Source organism: Alligator mississippiensis, chromosome 4 (assembly GCF_030867095.1).
Source record: "Alligator mississippiensis isolate rAllMis1 chromosome 4, rAllMis1, whole genome shotgun sequence".
Taxonomy (NCBI): domain Eukaryota; kingdom Metazoa; phylum Chordata; order Crocodylia; family Alligatoridae; genus Alligator; species Alligator mississippiensis.
The window spans coordinates 101,365,001-101,390,913 of NC_081827.1; the positions used below are offsets into that span (position 1 = coordinate 101,365,001).

Here is a 25,913-nt window from a genome sequence, read left to right on the forward strand (position 1 = left end):
TCTCTTCTATGAAAACAGGGTTCCATCTCTTGTGGAACTTGCTCCTCTCTGGCAAAATACCTGAATTTGCAAAGAAATCTGCCCCAGGGTGCTAAGGGTGTTGGGCTCCATTTTGGCTGTTAGGAAAGGTACTGGCTGTCCTGCAAAAGGGGTCAGTCTGGGGTAACAAAGCATCTGCAAAGACCATTCCTATCTGTGAAAAGCGTGCTTGCATCCACTGGAAAGAAAAGGCTGGTGAGCCCCTTTGTGGGCTGTTTGTATGATTGTTTCCTTCCACAGCTGTGTTTTTTTGAACTGCTCTTCCTGTGTTCTGTTATAGAATAGTCTTACAGGAACCAATCATTAGCGCTAAAATACCTCAGGTAGGAGTGCCAGTGTGACCTGCCAACCAATCAGATTGTGGATTGCAGTGGAAAAAAACCTGAATTATACTAACCATTTCAGCGCCACATTAGAGATGGGAACAGAGGCTTTTTTTTTTCCTTTCTTTAGGACAGTGCAGATTTGTGAGTGTGCAATCAATGCCCCTGCTACATCAGGGCTCCACATAAGATTTCATATTGAACAGCATTTTGTTCGGAAAATTAGATGGAAGAGCTAAGGGTCATGCTTGTCCCATCACCCACACAGATGCACCTGGTGCTGTGGACACTGCTGTCCTGTCACCTCTCTCCATTCATCAGTGCTCATCTATGGTGCATATCTGCCAGCTTTTTAAGACATAAGTACTAGAAATCAATTCCAGCACCTTCTGCATGTAACCATCTATTGTAGGGAAGTTTGGGAAGGGCAAAGAGATCCCATCAGTCTCTTTTCAAGCCTTTTAAATATTGGATTATTGGTCATTTAGGTTGGCAAATAGAGACAGCAACATGGACTGTGCTTTTCTCCATGGGTCTGGAAGGGCACGTGTGACATAGAGGGAGGAATGCAGGCACAGAATTGCATCATCACAATTTATCTGCTAATCTCATTGTGTCCTGTGCCATTCCAGGGATGGGCACCTGCTAATATGCTTGGATAACACAATAACAAAAGAGGACAGAGGAGGCAGGATGCAGTTGGATGTCTTCATATTCTGATTAGTTTTTGACTACCTCATATGGATTTTTTATAGGACAGAAAGAGTGCCTGTGTTTTGAGCGGAAGAGCTGTGTAGATCCTCTTTAAAATACTCATTATTCCCCTTTAGAAAATTCAGCAGCTAGTCAAAATGTTGCTTCAGTTCAATTAGCAGCTTCATACTTGCATCGTTTATCCAGTAATTCCCAGCAACTCCAGGAAAAGCAAAGAGTACAGAGAGGATGTTTTGATATATCTTTCTGTGGCTGGCCATGGACTATGCACATCTTAATTCTCTGGCCTTCCAAAAAGTTGTTCTGCCATGCATTTAAGCAGACTCAATCAGATTGAAGAATAAGCTACAGAAGCAGCCTGTAGGATTCTTTATATATCCCTACTGGAGGTGAGGCTCATTGAGAGCACCCCAGTGTGCTATGGCACCCTGGCTGAGAATCAGTGGCCTGGACTGTACTCATCTTTCTCATACCTCCCCAAACCAATCCAAAAGACTAAGCTCTACAGAGCTGTTTCTGCTTGCCAGGTAAATATGTGCAACCCTTCTTGCTCCCCCCTCTTCCTGTGGCAAAGTGTTGTTGCTGCCTGGCTGGTAGGAAGGTACCTGATCTGATGTAACATGCTCACAAGAAGTCTAGAAACTTTCATTAGTTTTGACACTAATTGGAGATTTTCTTTAAAAATTGCATCTTGATGGCGAAACTTGTCACTGTAAAATCATCTAATTTAAATAGATGGAGAAAGTTTGCACAACTGTCCTAGGTATTTGGGGACTGTGCCATTGAAGGGCATGTTCCCTTAGGAGCTAGCTGCAGCACTGGAGGGCTATAGAGAAGCTAGTCAGGGTCTATTGTTTTCATGAGGTGACATGAATACTCAGCTTCATCAAAAATGTGACACAGTTCAAATAAAGTACAGTACCTGAAGTGTGAGTGGCATTAGAAACTGAGTGAGTTAGCAGATTAGCTTCTTCCTTCGGGCAAAATTCAATGTGGACAAGAATAGCAGAAGGGCCATGTCACGGGTGCCTTGGACAAGCTGTGTGGGATTTCAGAGGTACTGATGAAACTACACGTGGGTCCCAGGTTTGGATTAGTGGGAGTTACTGCTGAGTAAGAAAACTTGCACAGTATCTCCCTGGTTTTTTCTCCCTTCCTGAAACTCACTGAAAGCAATGAAAGAATATTAAAAAAGGAGTAAGAAACATTTTTTTTTTCCTCCTTGCTTTTGTATTTTGGGATCTGATTCAGTCACGCTTGAGAGATCCAGATGCTAGAATCCCTAAAGCTATCCATGCTCATTGCTTCTATGCCAAAAATGTATTATAGCCATGCTAATTCCACCCCCCTCCCTTTTTTTTTTTTTTTAATTGATATACACACAAATAGAATTTGCAGACTGGTTTAGCTCAAGCAAGTCTGCTCGTGTGTGTGTGTGCATATACATAAAACCTTTAACTTTTTTTTTTAAGTCAGCAGTAGCTTCAGTGCATGGTTAAAAGCAGTACACATGTCAGCTATTTCTTAACTTCATTTCTCCAATGAATTATTTCTCCTGTTTTTGTTTGTTGTGCAGTCGACTGAAGAAATGTTAACATCTCGCTCTAAATCTCTCAGTGGAGTCTCTGTTCCCTTCTCTGATATAACAGATGGGTTATTGCTTGTTATAATTATTAACATTGTGGTGTGGGAGAGGGCTAGGGTGGGAGACATTTATTTTTGGGGGGACGTGGGGATTGTTAAGGTTTGGAATGTTAACTCCAGTGGTGACTGACTGTTTCCGTAATAGCAGGTCGTTGTGGCTGCACGCTCTAGTAATTGAGGCTGTGTACTTCACCGAGCTTGTGGTAGAGCCTAGGGCGAACTGCTGTCCCAAGAGAATGCTGGGATAGATAGAACTAGCCAATATGAGTCTGAACGTGGTGATTTTGCTGGTTGTTTTAGCTCCAGATGTCAGCATGCTTAGTTTTTAATTTGATTAATAAATGTTACACCATTCCCCTTCCCACACCTGACTCCAACCCCTTTCTCCCTCTTCTCCTGTACAAGATGTGTAAGTTTAAAAGAATAAATGAACCCCTCCCCGCCTCTTTTTTTTGGTTTCAAACTGCATCTTGCTGTCATGTCCACAGTAACCTCCAGTCACATTTAACATGGCTGTTAACCTCAAACGTAGGTAGGAAATGTGTAGGGGAGTGAGAACCTCAGCACGTTCTAATGCAGGCTGCCCTGCATGTGATGCTACGCGGTGTGGATTTGAATGTTTTGCATCTGCCTGACTATTAGACTCATCAAGAATTCAGCAGTCTCACAAACTGAGAGGGTACAGTGCCATTATTCATTTGAAGAGTTATTTGAATTTCCTGGGGAATGTTTAATTTGAATGAACTTAATCTCACTGTATCTCATGTGCTCTCTTCCTCACACATTTTGGGGATCAGTAATAATGTGTAAAAGCCAAAAAATTGAGATCATAGGAAGGCAGGGCTGGAAGGAACCTCATCAAGTCATCCAGTTCAGCTCCCTGCTCAAGACAGGATCATCCCTGACTAAATCATCCCAGCTAAGTGTATACCTAAACTTCTCCTGAAAATTTCCAGGTATGGAGAGTTTCCAGCTCCTCAGTGTAGCCTGTTTTCAATGCCTGTGACCACCCTTATAGTCAGGAAGTTCCTCATGACCTCCAGGCTAAATTTCCTGTGTTACAGATTGAGGCCATTGCTTCTAGTCCTATCCTGTATGTCCACTGAGAAAAGGTGGTCTGTCTCCATCCTCTCTGTAATTACTCTTCAGGTATTTGAAGACTGTTATCAAGTTGCTCCCTCAGTTTGCTCTTCTCCAGACTAAGTAGCCCTAGTTATTTCAGCCTTTCCACATAAGTTATGCTTCCTAAGTCCCTAACAATTTTTGTGGCTCTCTGTTGGACTCTTTCCAATCTATCCACATCTTTCATTAAGTTTGGGGCCCAAAACTGGACACAGTACTTCATGTGAGGCCTCACTAGTGCTGAATAGAGTGGAGGAATAATTTATCTTGATTTGTAAGTGACACTCCTTTTAATACAGCCAGTATGCCTTTGGCTTTTTTTTTCCCCCTGAAGAGCACACTTTTAGTTTATATTCACCTTACTTCCACTGTAACCACCAGGTCCTTCTCTGTAGTACTGCAGCCTAACCAGTCATTCTCCAGTCTGGATTCATGCATGCAGTTATTCTGTCCTAGATGCAGGACTCTACATTTGTCCTTTTTAAATTTCATCTGGTTGATGGCAGGCCATTTTTCCAGTCTTTCCAGATCATTCTGGATCCTAGTCTTACCCTACAGGGCATCTGCGACTCCACCCAACTTGGCATCGTCTGCAAGTTTGCTAAGCAAGCACTTCTTCCCATGGCCCAAATCGTTAATGAAGATGTTGAATGATACCAGACATGGGGCAGACTCCTGGGTAACTGCACTTGATGTCTCCTCTGAACTAGACATTGAGCTGTTGTTGACCACTTGTTGAGTATGTGGAGCCAACAAGTTTTGTGTCTGCCATATGCTCTTTCATTTAGGTGGTACTTGCTTAGCTTGTTAATGAGAATGTCATGAGAAAGTGTCAAAAGTCTTGCTAAAATCAAGGTACATCACCTCTGTTGCTCTTCCCAATCCACAGACCCTGTTGCCTTATCATAGAAGGAAAGCAGGTTGGTCAGGCATGGTTTGCTTTTGGTGAATCTCCATTCTGGCTGTTTCTGGTCACCATTTTTTGCTTCTAGATGCTTTACCATAAATCCCTTGAGGACCTGCTCCATAATCTTACCAGGTATCGAGGTCAGGCTGACTGGTCTGTAATTCCCTGGATCCTCCTCCTTCCCCTTCTTAAAGATGTTCACTATATTTGCCCTTTTCCAGTTATATGGGACCTCACCTGACCTCCACAAGCTCTCAAAAAGGATAGCTAATGGCTCTGAAATTACCTCAGCCAGTTCTTACAGTATCCTAAGTTGCATCTCATCTGGCTCTGTGGACTTGAAAGCATCTAGCTTCTCTTAGGAATCCGTAATCTGTTCCTCCACTACTCTAGATGGTTTGTTTCCTTCCTTATCTTTGTTGTCAACCAGGCTCATCATCTGGTAGCTAACCCTGTTTGTAAAGACCTGAAGTAAAACAAGCATGATATGCTTCAGCCTTCTCTGCATCATCCATAAGTAGATTTGCCTTCTGTATTTCGTAAAGGACCTATGGTTTCTTTGATTTTTTTTTTCTCACTTTTGACATACTTGTAGAATCCCATTTTTATTGCCTTCTGTGTCTCTTTCCAGGTACATCTCAGATCATGCCTTGGCTTTCTTAATTTTCTCCCTGAACATCAGTGTGATTTATTATTATGATTGTTCCTAGTAATATGACCAAGTTTCCACTTTTTTGGGGATTCTTTTTTGAGTTTCAACTCATTAACTCATTGCTGTCTAGGCAGGCCTGTTTCCTGTTGCATTTCCCATTCATCCATTGCTTTGGGATGAAGGGACTAAAACAGAGCCAGTTAATAGCTGGAAGGGCAAAGCTGTGACATGATGCCATATTAAAGGGAAGATATGATATTGAATGGGTGAAGATTTGAATGGTGTCCTACTCTACTAACAAGAACACTGTAGTTTACCCATATGCATTATAGTTTCATCCGCTTCAGAGCAAGAAAGCATTTCCAAACCAGTGTCCCTTAAGACACTCTGCCCTTGGGGTAGATTTGCTCCATTAGGCAGCAAAAATGTAATGGAAGTCATTGCCTCTTGTTAAAGTTAACTAACCAAGATTGAGTCCAGCAGAAGAAGCAGACTTCCCATGCTGAAACTGTTCATGTGTTTTCCTTCTGATTGGATATAACCTTGAGGTTTTTGCTGTTCCCCTACTCTGGCCAGGAACTATATATGCTGCAGATGGCAGAGCGACTGTAAGCCTGTTCTAGAGTGAAAGGGCCTCGGGCCAGCTCCTATTTCCTATACAACTGTATAAGTGTCGAAAACTAACAAAAGTGGACTCTGGAGTTTTCTGTTTTAATTTATGACACCCTGTCACTCAGTCATGTAGGGAAATTATAGTCACTGACAATATTATCCCCCATAGAGTTAAGAAAAATCATGTACAGAATCATACAGTAAATCAAATTCCCATCTCAGGGAGCTCGCTATCATGGCTTCTAGGCACAGTAGCCTCTTGAGATTGGCCTCTGTTCTCAGGAAGTATCCTTGCATGCTGTAGGTTACTTCAGGTGTCCCATTTAAAGTGTACAGAGCCTCGCCTGACTAGCCAGGCCTCCCTCAGCCCAGAGAAAGTAGGAGTGGAAGGAGCTGCTGTTTGGCCACTATTCAGGAATCCTGCTCTGAGACCCACGAGTCCTTTGGCTCAGGATTCAGAATGGTTTTTGCTTGTCCTTTGAGAGGCATAGGTATCTTTCTGAACAACCATCTGGGACTGGTAGGATATCAGCAGATTTTAAAAGTGTCTATATATTCTCCAGAGCAAATTTAGCATAAGAACAGCAATGTAAGCTTCCCTAACATAGCAGCCACCCACCCATTCTCCAATGTCTCACCTTCATTTTGAGGGGCCACATGCAAGTGGTTCAGTCTCTGCATACATTTAATTGTTGGCAGGTCTGAGACTACCATTTGGTGTTGCCTTGTTCAGTTCTGGTTTCTTTAACTTGTTGCATTTCTGTGGATCTAGGCCAGGTAAAATCTACATTTCTTTCCATGCTCAAGGTAGAGAAAAGTAAGAGTTCCTCTGGATGACTTCATTTCTAGCATAGATACCACTGGAAAAGAAATTTAACAGTGTCGTGCGAAGTGGAGAGCATTCAAGTTTTACATCTGTTTATCCTGATTTTTCCCATCCTCAATACCAAATATAATCTCCCACAAGGATAATCATACATTTCATTTGGCCTGCTCCCCAGTGCACTGTGCTGGGGCTTTATGCCATGATTCAAGTCTGCCCAAGCCTTCTGGGGAAGGGCAGAGCATATATGGGTTTAGTGGTGACTCTTGTGTTGGACATGACATAGGAACTGATGCAGTTTGAAACATCCCTCTCTTTGTGCTGCGTGTGATGTTTTGCCCTGTGTGGGTGGACAGGTATCTGTAAAGTCAGTTCTCTTCTCTCCTGCAGGGTGGATATGCAGCCTACAGATATGCACAGCCTGCTACTGCAACAGCAGCCACAGCCGCTGCAGCCGCTGCAGCAGCTTACAGCGATGGGTATGTAAGGGGGAGGGGGCAAGGACAAGCTTTATGTATTCAAGGATTCAAGGAGTGCTGTTCCATTTCCATACTCCTTTATCCCACTTCTCTGTCTGTCTCATTCGCACTCCCCTCAAGAAAGAAACCATTTAAAGTACACAGTTCTTTTTGCCTCCTCCAATCCTGGGCTGTGTAGCTGTCAGGTGTATGCGGGCATAAGGGAAATGTCTGTATTGGTGCCCTTTGATCCTTTGCCAAGGGAGGCAAAGTGGTTTTATGGCTAGGGTCGGGTGCCAGTAATTGAGAAATGTTGGACCTTGAGGAGAGTTTAATCACTTAGTGCCTTTGTTTTCCCCAACTGTAAAACCGTGAGAGTGATTCCACTTGTCAAGCGGTTTGAGACCCTTTAATGAAGACTGCAGGGGGGTTATTACCACCCAGGTAATTGCCCCAAGGTCTTCTCTCCCCCATGTGTAGTGAGGTTGCATTTTCATTCTGGCACATGCAAGAGCTGACAGCTTACACTCTCACTGTCTTATTCTTCAGAATCCCTCACTTCTTTTCCATTTAGTAGCTGTAATGAGGGCAGTTACTTTAATGACAGTAGTAGTAGCTGCCTTTCTCCCAGATTGTATCATTAGAGGTAAAGGATGCATCAAATGTGATGGCTTTTGTTATACTCTTTTTTTTCAGGCCTTTCTCTCATCCCATCTTGTCACCCCCCCTATGCCAGCATGCCTATTGTATTTGGGGCACTGGGGAAGCCAGTGCATGCGTGCGCATGTGTGTTTAGGGAACAAGGGTGGGCACAGTGGTCCTCCTGTTCCCTTCAGCATACAGGAAGTCTAAAGCCATCAGAAATGACTGTTTTTTTTCTTTCCCCTTTCCTCAGTTATGGCAGGGTGTACACAGCAGACCCTTACCACGCCCTTGCCCCTGCCGCTAGCTACGGAGTTGGCGCTGTGGTATGTATGACTTTTTCTGTCCTCCTGCCATTTTTCTTATCCCCACTATGAAGAACTGCTGTCCAAGGCACAGCGGCTGCAACAAGTCTCCATCCACCACCACTTTTTATTACGAGGCCCTAGGACTACAGTGATAGTTTAGTCTTATGTGTTTGTATTGAGGGAGACAGAAAGTTTTACTGCTATTGTAGAAGACGACCTGCTTTGATGTCACTTTGTCTTGATGGTATCTTGCTGTTCTGGTGGTTAGGAGATGGGAATAGGAGGTGGAGGGAGGCCTATATGATGATCATCTGAGCATAGCCAATTTTTTTTTGGTGACCATCATAGCTTTATTAAAGAGGAGATGTGACAGGGATTATCAGAATTTGGAGGGGCAAAGCATCCTCTTATCACCTCTTATTAACTTGAAAGTCACTGCTGCATGCTTTAAAAAACTGATTTCTTGGGAGTGGGAGAATAAGGTCTTAACTTCCGTGGTCATCATAGAGCTACTGGCAGAGCTGTCATTCCTAGATCTTTTTGTTGTTGAGGAACTACACTGTCAGCTGACAATGTCTAAACTGTCAGCTAGGCAGAAGGGAAGTGAATAAACAGTTGGGCCCTCCGAGCCATCTCTGTACCCATTGCCTTTAGAAGGCCTATAAAGGTGGGACTGGGATTTGGAATGCTTTTCTTTTGTACAAGGAGGAATAGATCTCAGGACTTGCAGGAGTAAAAGCGGCAAACACTTATTTTGTCCCTAAAGTCAGCAGATCTGACTCCAATATGCCCAGAGCTTGTCTTCAGGGTAAGAAAATGCCATTTTCACAGTTGTCTCACAATGCAGAGCCTTACTTGTAAGATGGGAAGTGTATGGATGAGGGAATCTGAGGGGACAAAACTGGTTGTAGCTTGCTTTATCCTCATTTGCCCCTTGCTTTCCTACATCCTAAGCTCCATATATTTCAGACTCTAAATGAGAAGATTCATGGGGCACCAGGAGTGTCTAGGTCAAGACTGATGTGAGGAGCCCCTGGAAGAGGAACAGCCTAGAGTGTTTCAGGCTAGGAATGAGATGCTAAGGGAGAGCTGCATTGTGGCTTTGGTTTGGAGGTGTAGAGCTTAAACAGGATCAGACAAGAGTTGTTTTGGCATCTAAGGTGACTGAGACAGCTTACAGAAAGCTCACCATGTTTGCACAGGGAGACTTGCTGACCTCTACTTTTCAGCTCCTTGTCTTTGAACATAACCCACCCGAGTCCATGTTTTGGTTTTTCTGTCTTGGTCTCTCCCATCTTTTCTGTTATGTGGAGACTCCAGAGGTGCCAGATCAGTATCTGGACACACTTTTCAGTCCTGAGAGCCTTTTGTCATTGCCTTAAATGTTTCGCCTCCAAGCACCTCTAAACTGCCTCTTCTTTTCTCTTTTGACTTCTGCAGGCGAGTTTATACCGAGGTGGCTACAGCCGATTCGCCCCCTACTGAAGTGACGTGAACCCCCTGCAAGTGGGACAGCCCCCCAGCTCATGAGGCCTGGCTATTGCAATATTTACTAGTAGAGGAACTCTATAGCAAGATGAGGAGGAAAAACAGAAAAAAAAAAACAAAAGAGAAAATACTTTTTTATACCTCACTATGTTCTTTGAATATGTATTTTTCCTTTAAATTTCTGCCTTTAATTCTTTTGTTCCAAAGATTGTGCGTTTCTTTTTTTTTTCTTTTTTTTGGTTTTTTTTCCCTTTAGTTTTTTGGGGTATTTTGTTTTTTTGGGTTTTTTTGTTTTTTTTTAACTGTGGTAAAAATAATGCATTTCTGTGTCTGTATGTTGGTGCGTAGCTTATCCTACCAATCACGGAAGAGGCGATTAGTGATAAGGAAAGCTGTTAGGAGCCAATATCATGCAATTAATCAGGAATGTGCAGACAGTTACTTTACCTGGGTCTGGTTCTTGGTGCCTGAGAAACAAGAAAGGGGAGACTTGACCTGTCTTTGGAAGGAAGCGCTGCTTCTCTGCCTGGGACCCCATATGATGGTGGGAAGTAGCCATTTATATGTGGAAAGAGGGGAAATGCAGAGATTTCCCTCATTTTATCACCGTCTGACATGTGCAGGCTTGGGACAGTTTCGGCAGTGTCAGATTTTTAGAGTTGGCAAGAGAAAATTCCTTCATCCTGCCCAATGACTTTGGTTATTGACTGTTGTAGAGGGGACAAGACTTTGAAATGAATTATTGAGGAAATCTCCCCCACCCACCCCACACACACAGCTAATCCTACTTGATTTGTTGCCTGTTACTGGGCTGTAATTGTTGTAGTTTTTTCCCTGTTCCTTTCCGAGGTCTGTCTTTCTTACTGCCTCTCCTTGCCTTCTTCCCTGGAGGGAGTGGCAAGTGCACTGCAGATATTGGGCAGGAGCAGCACAGTGTTTCTTTCTCAGATGTCAAGAATCATTTAATATTATGGAGGTGATGTGTGTGCAGTCTTGAGGAGGGCAAAAGCTTGCTGAAGAAACCTGTCTCAGTGCCGTGCTGAACTGCTCTGAGGTCCAGCATTCAAGGTCCCTCTTGTTCACCTTGAGCCAGCTAGGCACTGCTGCAACTAAACTGTTTTGAATAGTGTGAGTGAGTTAAAATGAGTTATGGATCAGCTGCAGAGGCACAGAGGGTGTGTTTGGGTGACGGAAGAGGGTCCGTCTTGTCAGAACACTATCCCTGAAAGTCGTATTATGTGGCTTAGGTGTCTGAGGGCAGGTAGAAGCAATTATTTCTAGCTCTGAAGTCATAGGAAATTCCCACTTCCTAGGTCTATTTGAGGTCCTCGCATATCCAGCCTACAGTCCCTGGGGCCATTCTGTGCAGTCGCTCAGTATTCTTCAAAGAAAAATGTGCACCTGAACTGCTTGATCCTGTAATTTACACTACAGATTGTAAAACTCTAAAGCAGAGAGGCTGTTTAGAAGGGCTCCGTGACTCCCAGGCCACCTCTCCTCTGCTCTTGGGAGTAGAGCAATTCTGCTATTTTTGAAAAGCATATATTTTGCAGGTTGCTGCAAGAGCAGCATTGTGGCAATGAGTTATTGCTCTCAGAATCTGACCCTGATTTTAGAAACCAAAGGGGAGTAGTCTCCCCTTCAGCCATTAGCTAGTGTGATGTTCCAAGCAGCCGTTGCAATCAAATGCAGGTTCTCTCGAAGCTTTATCTAATCCAAGATATTAGAGAAACAGAGAGAAAAGCACAAGTCCATTAGGCTCCCCTGTCTGTTTGAATTGGTACTGGGGTGACCTTCACCCTCCCCACCCCCCCCCACGCTCTCCCCAAAAGGCAGCTTGGAGCATGGATTTGTAGCTGCAGCCTTCTCAGCTCCTGCCACCGCACACTTGCTGCTGCTTCAATGGCTAATAGCAGAATAGGAAGCCAACTGCATTAACTGTAAGCTTTCTCAGCAAGCAGGGCTGCCTGGAAGCTGCACTGGCCCAGCCACGCAGAACACACAACTTTGTTCTTTCCCGTCCTTGTTTTACACACACACACACACACACACACACACACACACACACACACACCCACCCCTTCCCTGTGCCTGGCAGAGGGAAGGTGCCTGAGATGGGAAAGTGATCAGTTAAGCTAGAGACCCTACAGCTATTGAATCCAAGGAGGAATAGCTAGAACAAGGGGACACCAAACTGCCAGCCTATTGGCCACTTATTTTTTTCAGTTTTATTTTTTTCCAAGCCAAAGTTTGGTTTGTTGCTGTTATGACAATTTTTGTTGTTTGTATATAAATATTTTAGTTAGATTGAAAATTGGAGGGGAACAGGATGTTGGGGCTTTCACAAAATCAAGGACATGAGGATGGTGGGGTTTTTTGGCTTTTGATGGTTGAGTGGGAAAAGAAAAACCATGTCTAGTGGAACTTCTAGTGTTATGTTTGAGGCAAGCTAATCGCCATCCCAAGGCAGAGGGGTTGCTCCTCTCTGGAGCTGAGATGCAGCAAAAGCCGCAACTGGAGTTGGTTTGAACCACATTTGGATGGGGGGAATGAAAGAAAGGACATCACTCCCATTATTCTCATGGAGGAGAAGTTACTAATGTTTGGAGGTTGCAGGGTGGGAGAGGGTGAGGAAAGACAGCATGCATAACTGAATCGACAGCCACTTGAGCCTCTGCACCTTTCATATGTCAGTTCAGCTGGTTCTGACTGCAGCTTCTGAAAGGTCAAACTGCTTTCTCAAGTATCCTCCTGCATCATGGCAGTGGAGCGTGGAGTTAGTTGCACCCTCACCCCCCTACCTGCAGGGGAGGTTAGGTGTTGTTTCTGCTTTGTGTAGAATCTGTCCTTGGCAGCTTTAGCCCACCTTGTGCTGAGAACCTGTGTTCTGGTGTTCCATGGAGGCTGGGTCCCCTAATGTAAAAGTACCTAGTATTGCCAGGGTCAGAGACCCATCAATACTGGGTTCCTAATACATCATTGCATGGGTCCCCCTGATCCATTAATCCTTGTCAAGCCCCTTAAATGCTTTAGCAAACTGACAAGTTTGAGTCCAGGAATTGCAGCTGGAGATGCCTCACTGTTTTAGCACCTGGTTGTTCCCAATTCCTGTCCTCCCTGATGACACAGTGGTGGACAAGCCGAGCCTTTTGTACTGCTGGTTACAAGAGGGGGCTGGCTAATTTTAGACATGTACTATCATTCATATAGTCCCAGGAATTTCCAAAGTGCAAGATCTCCTAGAAAATTGTGGCCACAGCTGGATTTTGGTGGCAGGAGTTCTCCTGTGAATCCTCTTCTGTGGCAAGTGGGATCCCCTCATCTTCCTGCCATCTTGACAAATACAGTGACTCTGATTCCTTTGGTGTTTGATGAAGTGCCTCATGATACAAACAGTGACTTTCATTCAGGTTAGCCAAGCCTTGCTATGTCCATCTTTGAAGAGGTGAGGGAAGCCTCACATGCATCTGTGCAAAATATAATTATAGTAAAGGTTTTTAATAGGGAGCTAAAAAGTAGGGACCTAGCAGAGGCTGCCCTTTTTTGACTGAGGAAAAAATCATTAGCAGAGCTGTGATGGTCAACATTCAAGGATTTATCTCAAACAGGACTTAGCTCTTGTAAGCCTGGTCTACACATGGTTTTATACCAATAAGACTCTTTCGGTTAGGGCCCTGATCTCTTCTTAATGCTGTAGTTATAATGGTGCACCTCTAGCATGAATGTGGTAACATACTGAAAAGGTGATTTATGCTGGTTATTCCCTTTCATGTATGGGAACGAACTTCAAAGGGGTAAAGCATCTTCTATGCTGGTAAAATTGTGTATACACTAGGGGCACTTAGCAGAATGGAAGCAGCATAGCTCTGGCTTGTACACAAGCCCTTAGAGTTTTGCTGTGCTCTTGAGGTGGTCTAGGACTAGTCACCAGCCTCCTGTAACCAGTTAGTTGTTTCCAGGTTGAACAGCTGTTGTGTTGCCATGTGCAAATGAGAGTTGAGTTCAACTGTCTTGAGCCAAATCCCAGTTTTAAATGATTCTCACTTCAAAGCGCTGATGACATGCAGGCAGTAGAGTGGTCCAAGAGGATGGGCCATGGCCCTGGAGTTGGGAGACCTAGGTTCTGTTCTTGGCTCCGTCAGTGTGACCTTGGACAAATTGGTTCACTCCGTCCGTGCTCCAGGTTCCTCATCCACAGAGTGGAGATAAAGATGCTCAGTCTTTTGGTGTCCAGTACTTTGAGATCTTTGGCTAAAAAATGGTATGGGAGAGCTAGGTAACAGTGATGTTAATGTTTTCTCAGATCTGTGCAGCTAGGGCTGTACCAGGCTGTAAAATGGTTTACAAAACCATTTCCTAGCCTGGCACATCTTTCTAGGAAGAATCATTTTTAAGGGAGTCCCTGGCTATTGTGGTTTGAACACAAGAAGGTAGGGACCTTAAGGGTAGAGAATATAAAACAAGGCTTTGCAAATCCTCATGCATCTCCCCTCTTCTCTAACTCCTCCACACTCCAAACCCCTGTACCATAGGAAAGAGACAAAGTAGAGAACAGGCATAGGGAACACTTAGGAATTCAAGAAGGGAAAAACATACTGACTCTGGGGAGCTCTACTTTTGCTGAGTCCAACTCCAAAGGGAAAGCACACAGGCCAGCTGGAAATTAGCTTGCTCCTTGTGATCTAGTCTGGAAGCCTCTGAGGAATTTGTACCTTGGCGCAGAGGGGGCATGTTTTATTACCTGTTTGCACTGTTTTAAAATAGGAGGAGAAAAAGAAAAAGCTTGTAAACAAGGTAAACATCCAGTGTAAACTTCTATGTGTTTTTATTTTGTCATGCTCTTGAAAATGTCAAACATTTTGTAGTATACACCAGTGACACTTGATTCTTTGTTGCATAAAACACTATTTTTTGGTGATGTTACTGTCTGAAAAGCCCCTCTCTCCCCCCTTCACCCTCCTGATTCCTTCCCTACCCCTCGCTAAACTTTTCTTCTGCAATGAAATTTCCAGTCAACAAGGCAAGCAGGAATCTGATAGCCAGAGTGTGAAATGGGGCCCTTTTCAAGTAGGCTCCGGGAGTCCTCCCTGGTAATATTCCTCTAGCCTGGAGTATGCAGTAGAGGACCCCTTTTCCTCCCCAACACATGCAGAGGGTACAAAGCCAACCAAACCAAGGCATTCAATTCCTGAATTGATTGTCACTGCCAACAGTGGAAGGGGACTTTCAGATAGTGTAATCATCTGCAGTAACTGTCCTACTCCAGTTACTGGCTGCAGCTGGTGGTAGCTTAGGTGGGAAAATGACAGACAAGGGTCAGCCCCGGTACTGCAAGATCAACTGCAAGTCAACTGGTAGCAGAGTAAAAGCACATCAGTCAAGATGGCTGATGTATAAAGCCGTCCACATGAGTGTTCATTTAGCTGGCAGTCAGCAAAATGCCAGTGATCTAAGGATTGATGTTCAGACTGGTCAATAAATCTCTCACCAGATTCACAATTTCATTTCAAGTGGGGGTTTTGTTTGCTTCCCTGAGGAGTGGCCTCCTTAAAGAAATCTGGCCTCCCGCAGAAATAGTCTCCACTTTGGCCACTTCCTTCTATTTTTCTGTTCACAGTATTTTGTGTGTGTGTGCGCGCGCGTGTCGTAGTTTTGGCAGCTTGGTTTGGCTGCATTATCAAGTGACGAAATAATCCTCTTTTACCCTAGAGGATATGATTGATTTTTTTTTCTTTTTATATTATAAATTCTGCTTGTAAATAGCTGTAGCAAATACCTGGGGCTGATAGCAAATGAGAACCAGGGCTGTAGAGTGCTTTGGAGCTGGTGGAGAGTTTACTGACCTCACAGGCTGATTTACCTGAGACTTGGAGCTTCTCAGTGCAAGGCTAACATGCCACAGAACCTCCAATGGCAATGACTGGCTTGCCCCTTCATGCGGTCTCCCCAGCACCTCGCATTGCCAGGTACCCTCGGGGCACAGGGTGCATCAAATTTTTGGATGCTTTCCCCTCCCCTGGATCATTTCCTAGGACGCCCAAGCCGCTTGCCCAGGGTCCCATTTCCCTGCTGACTCTGGAGAAGCAGTATCTGCATCCCAGGGCTTTGTGACAGTCTCTAACTTCCCGCCCCCCCCTTGTTAAGTATCATATTGTATAGTAGCTTTCAGACCATACAGTATTCATTGGGTTACTCCTATTATTATCAAGTAGCTGGAATTGTGAAGGTCGGAGTAGTTAGATCTTTAGCTTTTATTCTTTTTTTTTTTTTTGTATTACTATCCATGTGTATAAATTATTGATCATGTTGCTGGCTTTTATAAACTCTAAGCAAGGGAGGAGCCCTTCCTAACCCTTTGCAAATGGTAATGAAGCACTGTTTTTAAATAAAAGAGAGAAACACCAGCCTGATGGGTCCTGTGTGTGTGTGAGTATGTGTACTGATTCACTTGAGAAATCCTGTTGGTTTTCACATGCAATCCCACCAGGACATAAAATTAGCTGCTGCTGTTTTAACTTGAAGGCTTAACTTGGGATTGGTGCCTTTAAAACATGGTAAAAGGGTAAGCTCCAGAAAAACTGAGAATCTTGGCAGAGTGCAGGTAAAATTCTTTTTAGCTCTGCTCACATGCCTCAGCCCTGGGTTTCCTCCTGTTCATACAGTGAGGCCCGTGAAGCTCCCAGGATCCTTCATTTCTGCTGCTGCTTCTAAACAGAACACAGCTGAGGCAGATCCATGGGGGAATACGTTGATGCAAATGTGCCCCTCTGCCCCCCCCACCTTTTTTTCAGCCACCTGTACCATGGGAGCAGCAACCAGGACCTTTATTTAAAGTCCCAGAAGCAAGTAAGAATTCCTTTCCCTTCCCCTCTGTGCTCAGCAGCATGTTGCTTCCCTCTCTGCCTCCCTTGCCCCCCACTGCTGCAATCTCTGCCTGGCACACAGGTGGGGAGGAGCTCCAGAGCTGTTCCTGCTGCATCTGCTGGGCTCCGTATGGAGCTGGGCTCAGCCAGGGACAGCAGCAGTAAGCGGGTTCCTTCTCCCTGCTTGATTTCCCAGTTGTTCTCTGATAGCTTGAGAGCAGGCATCGGTGAAGGGAACCTGTCTGCTGCTGCAGCTGCTCTCTGTAGCTAAGTTTGGCTCCATGTGAGCGGTTCTGGAGCCTCCACCCACCCCTGCCCCTAGGTAGGATGGGGACAGTGGCAGCGGTGGGTGGAGGAGAGGGGTGAGCGAAGGAGAAGGGAGGAAACATGCCATTGAGCATGGAGGGAAGGGGCAGGGGGGGGGGCAGAGATTTTTACCTGCTTCAGAGACTTGAGAAAAAGTCCCCTGCTGCTATTCCTTTGGTGTTGTTTACCTGCCCTGATGGGTATGGGAGGGCAGGAACGGGGGCACAGCCACCCCATGCAGCGCAGGTTGCTGTTCCTGCACCCCGTTTACAAAATGCTGGATTATGCCCATGAACAGAATAATTTACTGTGGACTTGTCTGAGGCTGTCACCCATTTCTAATCCATACTGAGAACTGTTTCCTTCAAGTGAAATGTTAGTATTTCAACATACAACATCTTCAAGGCCTCTTCCTCCCCCACCCCCCCCCAAACCTGTACCCCCGGCCTCCTTGATTTTTGGCTTTACCAGTTAAAGCACAGAACTTGTGGTCAGCAGTTCTAGGTTCTCAGCTTGGCTCTGCATATATTTCTTGGGACTCTTTAGACAAATGATGTGATCTCTGATCTTGTTGCCCTGTCTGCAAATGACTATACCGACCTCTCACCAGTGCTTGAGGTTTAATTGATTAATATTTTCTAAAATGCTTTGAAAGCCTCAATTGGAAGGTGTCATGCAAATTTCTTAAGAACAGCCCCCAACACAGGTGCATTTCCAGTGATCTAATGAGGGAAATAATAAATTATAGTGTGGGCCAAATTACTTAGAGTTGGAGAAATTGATAAAGGAGGTAACAGGACAGAAGGAGAAAAGAATCTATGAGTGGCAGAATTAAGTGCAATGAGTGTGTTTAAGCATACCAGGAACCAAAGGAATGTTGTGAGAGAGAAGTGGTACAATTGTTAATAGTAACGCATAAAGTAGTGACTCTCAACAGGCATGCTGTGGTAGCCTTGGGATGCCTCAAGATCCCTGTCAAGGGTGCCACACAATGTTACCACTGTTAGGCTGTGCAAATGTTTCACAAGATAAACCCAAAGATTTCAAATAGGAATTCCTAGTGTTAAAATCATTCTGACCTGCGGTGGTCTGTCTTGATTTTTTTGCAACAGAAGAATTTCTCTATTATGTTTCTGTAGTGGAAAAAAAGAGGGCAAACTAAAGGTTGGTATTTTCTGAGAGGTGCCTTGAGTCTGGTGAGGGGTAAGAAGCTTCACAACTACTGGCATTGAGGCACAAATGTTCAATAAGTTTCCTTCATGTATCTGTGCAAAAGTCATGCAACATACTCACAAGATGCTCATGGAATTCTTGCCATTCCAGTGATAATTCAAGAGGATGTTCAACAGCATTTACTGAAGTTAGTCATCTCCAAAACAGCTGGTTCAGACATCTTTCATGAAACTGGCCCAGGAATGCTCTCTCTTGTTAATACTGCTTTTCAATAAATCTTTGAACACTAGGAAACTTCCACACAGGACGGCTCATAAGCTAATGTGATGTCCATATTTAAAAAAAACCTAGCATGACCAGAATAATTATAGTTCTGTCAGCCTGACTTCATTTCTGGGCAAAATAATTGAATGACTGGATATATAACTTGATTTGAAAAGGATATAAGAAGGTAACAAAATTAATGCTATTTGATTTGGGTTCATGAAAAAGAGACTTTGTGAAATTAACTTCATCATTTTTTAAAAGATTTCAATTTGACTGACAAAGAGAATATGTTATAATAGACTTGTGTAAAGCCCTTGACTTGATGCCTCCCGAGCATTTTGATTAAGAAGCTAAAATAATACAACATCAACATGGACGTAGGTTGTAGCTGTGTTGGTTTGAGGACATAGGCAGACAAGGTTCTTTGGGTGAATCTGATATCTGATAAAAGATATCAGATTCACCCACGAGATCAACATGGCACACATTAAGTGGATTAGAACTTGCTAACTCATAGGTTTTGGTAGAATTTTTAATGAGGAATCATCCCTGAGAGGGTAGGTTTATAGCACAGCCCTAGCCCTGTGCTATTTAATTTTTTTTATCAGTGCCTTGCAAGAAAGCATGAAGTCGCATCAAATAAATGTTTTTGATGACTCAGATATTGGAGAAGTGGTAAATAATGGAAAGAATGAGTCACTTGAGTCAGTGTGATCTGGGTTGCTCTGTAAACTGGGAGTAGGAAATCGATATATACTTCAGTATGGCTAAATGTGAGGTACTTAGGTTTGCCACAGAGAGCAGGACATGAGGCAATGGGGCATAAACTGCAGCAAAGCAGATTACTGTCAGAACAGTAATACAGTGGAACAACCTGCCCAGAGAGGTTGTCAAGTCTCCTTTATTAGAGCAGTGGTTTTCAGTGTTTTCAGACAGGAGGCACCCTTTGAAAAATGCCAGCTCTTAGTTTTCACTCATTTTTTGCCTATAGAAAATAATAGAAGAATTTTCTGTTGCAAAAAAACTCAGAAAGACCCCAGTGGGTCTGAATGTTTTTAATATTATAAATTCATTGAAAACTCTGGGTTTATCTTGCAAATCATGTTTGCACACCTAAACGTGCTAATATTGCTTGGCAACCTGTGACACCCTCGAAAAAACTCTCAGGGCACCACAGGCCCTGTTGAGAATCACTGCATTAGAGCTTTTCAAGAAGAGATTGGATAAGCCTTCGGCCTGGGGTGGTTTAGGAATAATGTATGTATGTGCGGGGGCTTGGACTAAATTACCACTGAAGTCCCTTCCAAACTTATGATCCCATGCAACATGACTGGAGACAGAGTGTAGGCCACACTTAACAGGAAGGGGTGACCGAAAAGACTTGTTGGGAGAGGGAACACGGGGGAAGAGTTGAATATGAGCCTCCAGTGTGATCCTGCAGCCAAAAGGGCTAATGCAAACCTTGGATGTGCAAACAGAGACTAGAAGAAATCGACACAGTGTTGTCTATGGACTGGGGAGATGAATGACCTGTTCTGGATGAATTTCACAAAACTATTTCTAAATTCAGATTGAATTGACAGAATAATTGCACCACAGGTGAATGGGCACGTAGGTAAAAGCACTTCAAGTTGTCTTTTTCCTTTTCTTGCAAATGTTCTTTTTTTTGTCTTGTTCAAAAAAAAACAAACAATGAAAGCAAGCAACCCTTCCCCATCAATTTTTAACTTTTGGTTCAAAAGGAACTCAATACGACTACTACTAATTATTATTATTATTCCTATTGTTATTTTCTAGTCCGTTGTCCTTTTAGGTCAACTTCTGTTAGCATGTGTCCACAACACCTCATTCAAGGAGGTCCAGTGGCCTGTGTTAAGCAGTAGGTCAGACTAAATGATCCTTTTGGGATTTATTACCTCTGAATTTCCTTCTACACTTGGTGTTTCCAGACTCTGCACTTCAAGAAGGATGTTGATAAATTGGAGAGTGTTCAGAGAAGATGCACAAGAATTATTAAAGGTTTAGAAAGCCTGCCTTATAGTGAGACTCCAGGCCCTGAATCTCGTTAGTTTAGTGAAGAGAAGGTTAAGGGGTGACTTCATTAATGTCTGTAAGCACTTACATGGGAACAAAAATTTGATAGAGGGGTCTTCAACCTAGCAGACAAATGTATAGCAAGGCCCAGTGGTTGGAAGCTAGACAAATTCAGCCTGGATATAAGCTGCAGAGTTTTGACAGTGAGGGTAAATAACCCACTTTGAACTTCCAGGGGTTGTGATCGATTCTTCATTCCTGAGAATTATGAAATTTGAGGTTTGGTATTTTTCTGATAGATACTCTAATTCAAACACAGCTATTGGATTCAAAGCACAGATTCATTCAGGGAGGTCCAAGGGCTTGTGTTAAGCAGGTCAGATTAGATGATCACAATGGACCTTTTGGGATTCATTAACTACAAATTTCCTTCTGCACTCAGCGTTTCCAGACTTACAGAAGGTTTCATCAACCCTTTAACAAGAGGCAATATGACAGCTTACATAACACTTTGGTGCTATTAGTTTGCCCTCTAGTGATTGATCGAGACAATAGCACAGAATTGCTCCTGATCATCCTTGCATCTCTGAAACATTTTGGGACCAATGGGGGAACTTACTCACTCTTCCTTTAACACATACAAAGTTTGTTTTTTGGGTTTTTTTGGGGTGGGGGTGGGGGTGCCATGGTCCTGAAAGTCTCACTGAAAGAGAAACCAAACAGAGCTCTGACCTCTTGGATTACTTCTGTGCCCTATCAGGTTTCTTTCCCACCACTTCTCTCCACTTGGAAACCAGGCGGATTCTTCATTATTGTGTTCGTTGTCCACATTGAGCTCCCAGCCCCACTGTATCTGGCATGATATTATCTGACTTAATTAGTACTGTTTGCATAACAGCACCAAGGGACCTTTCTTAGAACTGGGACTTCACTGTGCTAGTGCAGTTAAAGTAAAGACCAACAGACCCCAGTCCCAAAGAGCTTGCAGTCTGTGACAGAGGGCAGTTGTGTCCTTGCCAAGCCATATCGGGGATTCAGGTACAGATTTGCAGATTTGCCTTGACAGCAGCCAGCTGCAGCAGGCATTTGGAAAAGCTAAGTACATGGTGGGTCTCAAAGAGGCCTTGGATAGGTCTGAGAAGAGGGGGTTTGATTCTGGTAGTGCTCATGCTAGTTCTGTTACACATTGGTGAAACTAGGGCTGCATACTGCACCTCCTCAAGGAGTTGGACTGAGGTCCCTTCCAACCATAGGAAATTCTGGAAGGGAGCAGGTTTTTGACGCCCAATGTGCAGCATCTGCTGGTGTCCCAAGATGTGCGTCAACAGGCAAGAATTTATTTTTTACTTGGAGAAATCTTGCAGAAGTTGGCTCCCTTGCTGCAAGCCTATCCTCCTTGGAACAGTCTTGAGACTTTGTACACATGCAGGAAAGATGATGTGCAGGGCCTGAGCTGAGAGCAGCTGTCCCAGTTTTGCAGGTAGTTTCTTGTCTTTTTAAGGACACGCCGAGTGCTGCAATACTCTAACTTTAGCACAAATGTATGGTTGACTTGGCTTCTTTTATTAATGGGTGGGTATAAATATATCTGCTCACTGGGCCTGGCTTGTTCTTCCTTGTGCAAACTCTGTCCCAGCTCTTTTGGGTGATAAATTCCTCATCTTCTGAATCACAAATCACCCTTTTCTATGTCAGTAGGAAATGTCAAACTCCAAAGTCACTTTGCTTTTTATAGAACAACAACCCTTCAGCTGAACTCCAGTCTGAAGCCACAGATTTTCAGAAGCTGTTGTAAATGACAGCTGCTCCCTCATTAAAGACCCCCCTCCTTTTTTTTATCAAAACATCTTTTCAGCCAGTTGACAGATCGAGCATTGCTGATGCCCTACCCTCTGTATCCATCCCGCAATGCGTCTCATTCATCCTACAGGACAGGCCCCAAGAATCCCAGATCTTCAAGTGAAAAGCATCAGTGATTTTTTTTATGGTAACACGCTTCAGTTCTAACGTATCCATATGGAAGGAATTTGGTGCTCATAAATATCTTGGGAAGACTGATTGAGTGCATTTCATACGTGTGAAGCAGACTTGGCAACTGTCCCAGAGGCCCAGTTTCACCAGAGCACGAAGTCAGGTGTCATGGTCAAGAGCTGCAAGGAAAGGCACTGCCTTATCACTTGAAGGGGAGCCAGCACTCTCCAGCGGCCTGGGGAAAAAACCGATGGGCTGTGGCATTAGCTGCATCCAGACTTCTCAGCCACCTAACTGCTTTGGTATGGGGCTTTTGAGGTGAGAAAGAAAAAGAAAAACATGAGGACATTGTATCTAAAGCTTAGGGGAAAATGGATACTTTGGGACTTCACCTCTGTGTCTCAGCAATTCCAAATGAGATGAGCTTGATTTACATTAGAAAGGGTGAGGGTGTTGTAAGGAGGGGTGATGAGCAGGGATCCTGGTTTTCTGATTTAAAAAAAAAATCCCCAATTTTCAGGTTAAAAAAGTAACCTGAAATCCACATTCTTCCATGATTAAAATGAAACACCACTAATACATAGATACATATATAGTGATGTTTCATTTTGATCATGGAAAAATGTGGATTTTGGGTTACTTTTTTTAACTTAAAAAAAAATCCCATTTTTCATCAGAGAAAACCAGGATCCCAAGTGATAAGGAAGGGAAGTTTTCAGCTGCCATACTGCAAACCACCCCCTCAGTTCCTGAGGGTCAAACTGAGTTTTTTATGACTTCAGTAATGATGCTTGCTATGACTTTTGAGTGCAGGTAGTGCATTATATCCTATATAATGATCCATTGTATTATTACAGTGTGTTATAAATTGGTTATGAATTCTGTTAAGACCATGGGATTTCAATCCAGTCCACCTTATGCTGTGCCTGCAGAGTGGGCAGCCATAAATATGTATAAAAAGTTGGTGTGGTCAGCAAGGCTAAGCAGAGGCCTGCAAATGTGGACACGGGGTCACATTCAAACTTAATGTCACTACAGGGCTTGCTGCAGATTTGAGTGACTTAAGTTTTTTGATGTAAACATTGTCATTAGCACTGAGAAAATTGTAAGATACCTTCTGCTTGTAGGATTTTTACTGCTGCTGGTGAGGTAGAGGTGCAGGAGAACTGGCTTGACTCTCAGGTCCCCAGCTGAGTGCGATTACTACAGACAAAGCCTCCCCAGCTCTCGGCATATACATTTCAGCAACTTGATCGGGAAGTAGCAATTGCTTTGCAGCCATGGAATTAAGCCTGGGATAAGTGTGGCCCACAGATCTGATTTGCTGAGTTAAAAGTGCCATTTTCCTAGTCATTTGTTTGACTAACCCTACATTAATATTACTGGTTATTGACTCTAAACACCTCTTACAGAAGGAACTGCACAAATGAACACTGACATGGGTAAGTATCAAGGAGTCTGTCTGTGATGCTGTGCTAATGAAGGCAAGTAGTTGTTTCCAGCTATTATCAGTCAGCAATGGACAATCTGAAATTACCCCTCACAGCAGATCTGATCAATACCCGTGAGCACAAGATGAGACACAAATCAAGCGCTCTAAGCAATGGCTGCTTTTTCCATCTCGGTGACAGTGCTTCTGTGACATGGTAGGTTTCAAGACAACCCTGAATGCCTTGAACACACAGTTAGTGCCTTGAGGGTTGAATGCAAGGCTTCTCGTTTCTTCAAGCTATGCCAAGCTGTGGATCACATCCCCCCAGGGTCCCATTTAGACCAAACCACTTCTTCACGCCCTGTGCTTTCATGCATCCAAACTATGAAATCCCAAACCTGCCCAGGTCCTTCAGACCTGACAAACACTCGGAGAGAAACAGGGGCAAGCAAAGAAGTCCTAGCACCATTGATGTCAACGATAGACTTTGTTGGGGGAAAGGGAGGGGAGGCAGGATTTTAAGTCTTGCTACTTCCAGGTTGTGTGCTCTCACAGCTTGGGGTCTGTGCTTCTAGCCCTCTCCCATTAGCTGGGCTCCAAACTGTGAGGGCACTCCATCTTTCCTCTCCCAACCATGGCCTCACACTTCTAGGCCTCCATTCGCTGTAGCCTCTGCTCCCATGCACAGCCCTCACAATCCAGACCCTGCCTTCCCCAGGCCTGTTTAGGATGAAATCTTATGTGCTCATATTTGAATGAAATACTGGACATTGACTCCTTGTTGATGAGGAAGTTTAAGTCTGGGCATATTTCTTTGGTAAGTTAATTAACTGGAGATTTGCACTTCTGGATTTGACCTAAGGAATTCAGTTAGGCGATGACATCAGGAAAGACCTTTCCCTTGGATCTGCAATAACACCTCCCTGAATCAAGTTCAGGGTTCATCTACTCCTACCTCTCGAGGGCTGTTCCTGCTCTATCTATTGAGTGCTCTGTATCTAACAATGGGGGGTGTTATATTGGTCCTAGCTTTGTTAATGCCTTACTGTGTTTTTTTTTCTCTCCCTATAGCAATACTGAATTTTCCCATGTTGATTTGTGATTTTGCTATGCAGGCACGTAGCACTGTCACGCTATTGAAAACCGAATGCTCTGTCCAACCTCTTCCTCCTTTCATATTACCAGTTATTGGAAAAGTGTTTAGCTTACTATTTTTAAGAGTCTCTTAAAAAAACACAAGAAAACTCTCAGCAAGTTTAGTGAAAAATGGGGCCCTATGGTGGGAGATGGGGGCTGAATGTATACCTAATGCAGAGACGCAGCGACTTTGCCCTTGGCAGAACAGCCCCTATTTGTGTACAAGGAAGTTCTGCCCAGATTTTAGCAGTGTAGGCACACAGACGGCTGCCATTAATAGGCCCAGCAATAGATGGGGTCATGTAAGCTTCTGCTCTGCTTACCCAACCTGGGTACCAGTTATGTCATCTACGTAGCACTACAAAATCTGCCTCAACGTGAGGGCTGCCTGTCACCTAGCATCTAAGAGCGGAAAAGCATAAAGTCTCTCATGGAGGAAGGCAGTTGCCATTTAGCAACAGAGTTTGATCCAGTCATCTGCTTCCTGTATTAGGGAGATTAAACAACTTAATCCATAGTCATAGACATAGACACTAGGGCTGGAAGGGACCTCGGAAGATCATTGAGTCCAGCCCCCTGCCCCAGGGGCAGGAAGTCAGCAGGGGTCATAGGATCCCAGCAAGATAAACATCCGAATGTCCCTTGAAGGTGTTCAAAGTAGGTGCTTGAACCACCTCTGGCGGCAGTCTATACCAAACCTTGGGGGCTTGGACAATGAGGAAGTTCTTCCTTATGAACAAACTAGGTAAGAAGGATGCAGAGGGGCCAGCACACAAAGCTGAACACATGTATAATAAGTGAGTCTGTGGGACAGGTCCCCTCAAGTGTAAAGAACCAGGGAAAAATGTTCACTTCCAGACAATTTGAGACCCCCAGAAGGAGGGGGTTGAAATTTGCTATCTTCCCAAGACAGTAACAGTCATCTCCCACAGGGGGGTTGGGGTGCCCAGGCTAGCCACTGGGCACTGGTTTGGTTATCCAGCTCTCCCAGTACCTCT

The 25,913-nt window shown here is 44.0% G+C and overlaps 1 protein-coding gene across 11 annotated transcripts in view; it reads left to right on the plus strand.

Annotated features, from left to right (window-relative positions):
- The window catches only part of RBFOX2 (RNA binding fox-1 homolog 2), a 264,854-nt gene extending 248,718 nt beyond the window's left edge, over positions 1–16,136 (plus strand). For 10 of the 11 annotated variants that reach the window (XM_019489285.2, XM_019489282.2, XM_059726424.1 and 7 more), the window contains 3 exons: positions 7,227–7,315; positions 8,190–8,262; positions 9,685–16,136. In XM_019489285.2, the coding sequence (XP_019344830.1) occupies positions 7,227–7,315; positions 8,190–8,262; positions 9,685–9,729 (207 nt within the window). In that variant the 3' untranslated portion in view covers positions 9,730–16,136. Of the gene's footprint in view, positions 1–319; positions 363–7,226; positions 7,316–8,189; positions 8,263–9,684 lie in introns of those variants that run through there. The other variant, XM_019489284.2, reaches the window with a different exon arrangement.
- Positions 16,137–25,913: the final 9,777 nt, after the last annotated feature.